This window comes from Marmota marmota, unplaced genomic scaffold (genome assembly GCF_001458135.2).
Source record: "Marmota marmota marmota unplaced genomic scaffold, marMar, whole genome shotgun sequence".
Lineage (NCBI taxonomy): Eukaryota > Metazoa > Chordata > Mammalia > Rodentia > Sciuridae > Marmota > Marmota marmota.
The window spans coordinates 10,321,939-10,329,727 of record NW_025999942.1 but is presented as its reverse complement, the minus strand read 5'-3'; the positions used below and the strand labels follow the sequence as shown (position 1 = coordinate 10,329,727).

Here is a 7,789-nt window from a genome sequence, read left to right as displayed (position 1 = left end):
AAAAAAAAAAAAAAAAAAAAAAAAAGTACTTTAAGACATAAGACAACAGGTAGTTAAGACTATTATCACTGAAAGAGAGAGAGAAAAAGGAAAACAACAGATGAGTTCTGGTTAAAGATGAGACAGAAAGTAGAATGGTAGTCAGAGAATTCTATACTTAAAATGGGTAAACTGTTCAATTTTATGTTACCATAATAAAAAAGAAAGAAATAAGAAAAAAATCCCCATAACTCGGGACATTAAAATGTTATAGAACTACATTACTTTGCAATACATCTGGTACAGAACTCCTAGACCATACAAATGTACAAAACACCTAGGCTTTGAGGGGGTTTTATTGTTTTCTTCATCTTTCTATAACTCAGCATAGTTACCACACCTATATATAGTTTACTGCTCAAAGCTCCCGTTCTTCATTTTACACAAATATTTAGGGTGCCATTATGTCCACTGTTTATCTTCCTCCTTAGGATTTTCTAAAGGAAATCTCTTTATTTTTCCAATTTGCGAGTTAACCCTTGAATAATTGGCCTCCAAATGAAGACTGTAAGAGAAAACAGAGGCCTAAAAAGACTTCAGTTAGACAAAACAAAATTAAATTGGAACAAAAGATACATTAATTTAGGCCTGTAGGACCAAAGGTACATAAGAAAAACGATGAGCTCAAAAAAGACAGGTTTGGGGAGCAGGGGGAATGACACGGACTAATTATAAGACTAGAGTGAACTTTTAAATCAAATTAGAGTCAGCCCAGATATGGGATTTTTAAATTTTCCTTCCATGTACTTGTCTGGAGAGAAATTAAAATCTCATGGGAACTAGCGTATCCTCTGACATTTCTAAGCCTGTCAAGTCTGCTTCCTGCAAGCTGAGTTCCTGCAATTTGGGGTAACACCTGTTACATTGTCCCCAAAGCACAATGTCCACCTTTTAATATTCCCAAAAGGTCTGGCCTTTCCAGGAGAAGGATACCCTTAGCTCCTCCTGTCTTTCCCTTTTTCTAGCATTTAGAGAGGGAGTTACTGAAAGAACAGAATAGTAGAATACAAGAGGGGAAAAAAAATGAACATAATTATTTATGTCTCATAGTAACTTAGATTTAAAAGTGACACTTTTTTCTCTGGTCTCGAAATGGTTTGGGCCCTTGCTCATGCAGCCTACATTCCAGATGGATATCAGGCAGGCAGCTGAGGTATAATGAAAGCTGCTGTTTTGAACATGACATGCAAAAATCTTGTATACAGGGCACTTCTGACCATTTTTCCTTTTATTAGAGTTTGTGGATCAAACTGATCCCAACTACCTAAGATACATTGTAAGGGTGTATAAACAGCCAAAGGGAGTATTTCCCAGCTATAAGACAAAAAAAGAGAATAAGACATTCCCTCTTCTTCCCTTTGCCTCCTGCCAGGGCATTCCCTGGTATCCTTTCCATTTCTCATAAGCAACCTTGTAAAGAGTTGAAGCCTATCAGAGTAGTTATTCTTACAAATGGCCTTGCATTCTGTGATTCCCTTAGATCCCTTCCCCTTTCCTCCATAGTGACTAGTGGCCTTACATTGTATGATTCCCTGTTATGATAAATCGTGGCCTGTCTGTTAAGCCTACCACCAGCTAAAAATCTTTTGGAGGGAGAACTGGGCCTCACTCTCTATGGAGGAAGGTATTCAAGGGTTTCCCTAAGGTCAAACTTCAGCTCACTGACATAAACCACAATCCAACCCTTCATGTGTCAAATCAATAAGGTCCTCCCAAAACACCAATCTGCTCCTATTAATATAACCTCCTGTGTGCACCAGGCTTCCATCACTTGGGCAAACCAAATCCCAAAGAATCAGATCTTTCCAACACCTGCTCCAAAGTCCCCCAAATGCACAAACTGGCCAAACAACTGTCATTCTAGGCCAACACAATACAGCTGGTACCCCAAACATATGTGACCAGAGACATGAACACATCTAAGAATCTAACATACCCACTCAAGAGCCCTGTCAAGAACCAACACAAAATTCTGCAAAATGAAAGCCCATGCAGGCTTAACCCAGACAAGGAAACCATCCTGCCTATACCAAACCCATACAAGCAAACCGCCACAACAACATGTAGAGAAAGCTACTGAACAAACACGCCCAACTCCCAGACATATATACATACCTCTATCCACACATACCCAGGGTGCCAACCATATTAAACAACCCAAAACAATAGCCATCCATTCAACCAGCCACAAAGCAACCATTCAAAAGACCCTAAAACAGGTATGAAACAAAACCCACCAAGACCCAGCCTCCTAAGCAAAAAAATCCCAATAAACAATAAGATATCATTCCAAGAATTAAGAACAGGCTCAGACCTGCACCAGCACATTAAAATTCGACCCAGAAAAAACAAAACCTCAGGCCACCTTAACAGACTGGGCTATTTATAGCCAATTTAAGCGCATACACAAACTTACCTTCTGTGCTCTACAGCCTATTTACATTCTAAGTTTGGTCCTCTTACTTCACAAAATATTTTCTCTTCCTTTCAACTGTTCCTACCAAAGTATTTTCATACTTATAACTTTCTTATGTCTCTTTCCTAGTTGCTGATCCTTTCTCAAGTCCAATCCTGAAATAATCCCTAAGAAATTCCAGAACACCACTCCTTCCATGAGACAAAGCACTTCAATCAAAACAAAACACAGCCAAAACTCCACCTACTCCCTGCCCTTTTTGTAGCTGGACAAGGACACAGACCTCTGAGTGATGTTCCCAATTAAGGAGAGCAAACAATTGTAATAGACTATGATTATCTTGGATTGTACCTTGAATAGGTACAATGGAAGAGAAAAATCAAGATGAATGGCATAAAAGTGGGGAAATAATTTTTGCCCAAAAGTACAACTGAATAGGTCTAGCCTGAAAGTTGTTAGAGAACTGTGGCTAGAAATGTGTGAAATTGGTCCTTGTCTTAGAGGTTGTCACCAGGGATATTGGTGGGATCTGCATCCTAAGAGGCACTCAAGGACTAAAGATTCCCAATAACATTATCTATGGATATTAGTGAAACGATTGGGGTTCAGAGGGACATATCAAGAAAACTGGGCCTACATGGGTTCTGTGGTACACCTAGAAAAAGGCATTTTTAGCAGAGCAGTAGAGAAAGAGACCACTTGGCTTACAGTTTGGGGACTGGTGGGTTATCTCTTTCCCAAAGACCTTGGAGACACCTGAGCCAGCCAGGTTGACCTGGTTCATGTTGCAAGAGGAAGCTAAAGCAGAGCTTGACTAGCATTCTTCTGTCAGGGACAAAGGGCATTGATCAAGCCTCTTCCAGTAAGCCTGTCACCTGAGTCTTTAGATAGCAGCTATGCTAAATCACTTTTAACTGGCCAAAAGAATCCAGTATTTCCTTTATTTGGGCAGAGATTTTTCTAAAAGGAGCACAGAACTTCAGGAAAAAAAGTAATAGTGCCATTGGTCCATTTTACTCACCCTCCAAAAGACAAGCCCCCAAATCTGAGGTATAGAATCTCTGTTTCATAGACCTGAAGATCCAAAGAATGAGACCCAGGGACAACAGAAGACAGAATAAAGTAGCAGAGTTTATTTTTGAAACAGCGGAAGCATAGTACCCATAAAGGAAGAGTCCAGAGTATGTTACTACTATCTAAGGATTTATAGGGTGTTTCTGGAGTTGACCTTCAACATTACTGGCTAATGACTTTTAGGGAAGTGAGTTTAATATCCAATCAGAGAAAAACACTCAGTGATCACGTACTCTCTGTCTAATCAGGATCTTGATTATGTGCTATTCACTTGCTTGATCACTGTGTGGTCTGGCCCATCAGATACTTTGTACACAGAATGCTGTAATCAAGGTTCCCCTGCTACCATACTTCTGGTCTAGTTCTGGCTCTTGTTCTCACTAGGCTCTTGCCTGGCTTTAGACAATAGGCAACACTTGAAGGGGACATAGAACATCAATTTTAGTTTAAAGTAATTAGTTTACATGCTTTCCAATTAATTCATCCCACAAATACTTTCTATATTTATTACATGTAAGTTTCAGGACTACCACTTTAAAGATAGAAGATGGCAGCTCCAAAATAATGGGGGGGAAAGGGGCCATGGATTCTACTCAGATTTATCACTAACCTGTGTGATCATAAAGAAAGTTATTTAATAGTTCTTAAAAGTAAATACTTTTATATATGTAGATATAATGCCACCTTACAAGACTAACAGGAGGACCATAGGAAATATAATAAGAGCATAGCACCATATATATACACTGTTCAACAAATATTTGTAGAATTGAACAAAGATGATACAACAACCTTGTTGTAATCAAGGTTCCCCCGCTACCTGACCTCATGGTCTGATAATCTGACCTCAAGAAGGATATTATTTATTAAAGGATATAAAAAAAAATAAAATAATTTGAGTGCAAGGTCAAAAGTAATATACTATTAATACAGATAACATGTTTCAAATATTTAATAAAGGACCAACTACTTCACTTTGTGAAGGAACAAGCATTTGTTCTAGGTCTAAAACCAAAGAGATCATTTGGACATGCAGGGATTGGAAGAGAAAAATCAAGATGAATGGCCCAAAAGTGGGGAAATAATTTTTGCCCAAAAGTACAACTGAAAAAAGCAAAGAGAATCAAAGAAGGAGTAAACGGCTTCATTTGACTGGAAGAAAATCTATGCAAAATAATTTAGAAAGTTTAACAGGTAAAAAAATTTCATCCAAAAAAAAATGAAAAAAAATTTTATCCAAATTCAGACATTTGAAACAGAAGCAGAGTGTGACTTGTTCTGACCTATGCTAGAGGAAAATAATCTGTCAAAAGTGCATGAAATAAATTAGAAAAATGGAGAAATGATAGGTACTGAGACAAGTTAAATGGCTACTGAAGCAGTCAAAGCAAGAGACACTAAAGATCTAAACTGTAACAACAGCAATGGAGTGGGAAAGCAAGAAATTAATAAGGGATTCAGCTATAGTAGACCAACAGAATTAGTTGCAGGAAGCAAAGTAGAGAAACAATTACAAGACAATCAACATGAGTAGCAGGATGAAGATGTGCAGACACAAATGGGGAAAAGTATCAACTAATGCAACTAGAAAGTCAAGTACAACAAGGACTTCATTATAGTGGAATCCTAACTAGCTTTCATTTGCCTGCTTGTATGTATGTACATAAAACAAATATACATATACCCATACACCAGTATACGCACAATTTTTTAAGAATTATTCCCAGATACAGTATACATAGATCATAACATAAATCTTAGAAATTTTTAAACTTTTCAATAAAGAAGGATTTTTAAAATATAAAATATAATGAACGTAATAAAATATAATGAACACTAAAAAATTACATTTGCTCTATAGGAAGACCATGCTTAGACAAAGGTAGACAGTTGCTCTAAAGATCATCATATTTTATTCTACTCACTGTTACACAAAGAACTAATTTTACTACTTATTATAGGAAAAACTCCCTAAAATAAGAGAATACAGTGTTTTAAACATTCAAATCATTCTTAGTTTATACTCACTCTCTGTAACTCCCATTTCTCAATAAGGTGTTCCACTTCACCACCAAGAATTGTGGTATTAGAGTCATTCAAGAGCAGGAATCCGTTCTTTACATCAACAATGCCTGACAGCTTAACCTTAGTTCCAGGTGGTGTGTTCAAGCTAAAGCAAAGGAAAAAACAGTTAAACAAAACAAAACAAAACACATTGAAGTTCCTCCCCTAAAGTGGAATAAATTATGACTCAGTCAAGTTATTCAAATTGCATCAACATCAAAAATATTTTTCAGATTAGCTATCAAGTATAAATAGATCAATAGGGAGAAAGTCAGAAGACCAGATACAAGACTCTCATTTGCTAACTTAATGATAAAGAAATGTGCTTAGGTTTCCATGTGTTAAAACAACATAAACAACAGTAATCACATCCACAAAGTTACGGCAAAGACAAACAAAATAAAAGATTACTTTTTCAACACTACCATGCTACATAAATATATGTCTTTTTTTCCCCACTGAACTTTTGCTATACGTTGCAAAATGCTTTATACTACAAAATTAAATTTTAATACAAAAATATTCTGACCATTATAATTTAACATCTGTATGAATTATAGTAATCCATAAAAAATAATGGTCTTTTAAAAAAAAAAACCATGTTAAAGATCAAATGATAATTATTTACACAGGAACATTAAAAGGCCTTTTAAAAAGAAAAAAAAAGAAAATGAGAGAGAATGAATTAGTAACTACTAAAAAGAGAGAGCAGCCTAGTGGCAGGAAACAAGGGAAAAATGTTTATCTTTAAATTATGTGTCTCTTTAAAGCAGAGGGGTGGTGTGGTATGGTAAAAAGAAAATAAAAAGGTTTTAGAGACATACAGATCTTACTTTGAATCCCAAATTTTGCTACTTAAATCACCTAATTTCTTGGCACCTTGTTTTCCTAATCTTTAAAATGTCAATAATGGTTATTGTCCTCGTGGTTGTGAGGATTACGTGAGCTAATATATGGAAAGTGCCTGGTTTGAACACTGGCTCTGCTACTCGCCATGCTCAACAATGGTAGTTAGTATTACTACTATAAAGTTGATGACATGTTCTATGTAAAACTGCTTCCTCTGTCAACCTGGCAAAAGTAAGAAATGCTACATTCTTCAGAGTTTACAGGTTAATAATTTCTTAACCTAGGCCATATTTAATTCTGTCTAAAATCTGAAAACCTTTCAAATTTTTTATAATATGCAAAATTATGCTTTATATATTTTATACTTCTAAACTAACATTTTGATTATAGAAAATAAAAATAAGCAACAATTGTTTTAAAAAGGTCTTTTAACACACTAAGCTATTTACAGTAATTTTAAGCCTTCTGTACACTAATTTTAAGAAGACTTTTCTATAACAGGTCAGTATTATTAGATTTGGAACAAATATTATGCCATGACTCCTTTTGCAAAAACCAGAGACAAAATGTTTACCCTTCTATCAATCTTTTGGTAAAGGAAATAAGGAAAGAAATCCATACCATCACATAAGTTTTCTCTAAAATAAAACAAACATAAAAAAAGCATACATATAGAGCCCTACTCCATCTCCTCTCACATATAACAAGGGATAAAACAGTCCAAATAATATACATAAAGTAGTGTGCCCTAAAAGATTTAGGCTGAATTAGAAAAGTATTCAAAACAGTTTCACATCATTCACTATATAAAAGCACATGAAATTCACTGCATGCTGATAGGTACGATACCAAGTTAATCGAAAAGTGTTAATATCATTGTTTTTTAAAGACATAGGGTTTATAAGATAATTACTAATAAGAATACATAGAGTATACCTGTTTTTAAAGCTTCAAAAAATCCATACAGAAAAAGTCAGAATATGTAATAAAATTATTCTGTACATGTTATATATTTATGCATTTTAGCTATCAATGATCTTTCAATAAACTAATTAAAAATTAATTCTGAGTATCTTAATCACTCTTAGTAATAACTCCCAACTATTATGTACACAGGTACTGGGCTATCAGAAAGAAACTATGACACATTTAATAAAATTGTTCTGATCAATGAATGACCTAAAAGCCTCTAAAAAAATTTAAAAATTAATCTTCATGCAAGAACATTTTGAATCTATTTTTATAATTCACACTGAATCAAGGAGTAACCAACTTTATTCTTAACAATTTTCTCCATAGAAAAAGTTAAAATGCAAAGCTCCATAATTTCTTCTGAAAAATTATACA

At 35.1% G+C, this 7,789-nt stretch overlaps 1 protein-coding gene across 8 annotated transcripts in view; it reads right to left on the bottom strand.

Annotated features, from left to right (window-relative positions):
• Nucleotides 1-7,789, bottom strand: part of LOC107153225 (tudor domain-containing protein 3) — a 105,383-nt gene that overhangs the window by 80,008 nt on the left and 17,586 nt on the right. For all 8 annotated transcript variants that reach the window (XM_015498744.2, XM_015498741.2, XM_048801326.1 and 5 more), the window contains one exon: nucleotides 5,558-5,699. In XM_015498744.2, coding sequence (XP_015354230.1) covers nucleotides 5,558-5,699 — 142 coding nt within the window. The remainder of the gene's footprint in view (nucleotides 1-5,557; nucleotides 5,700-7,789) is intronic.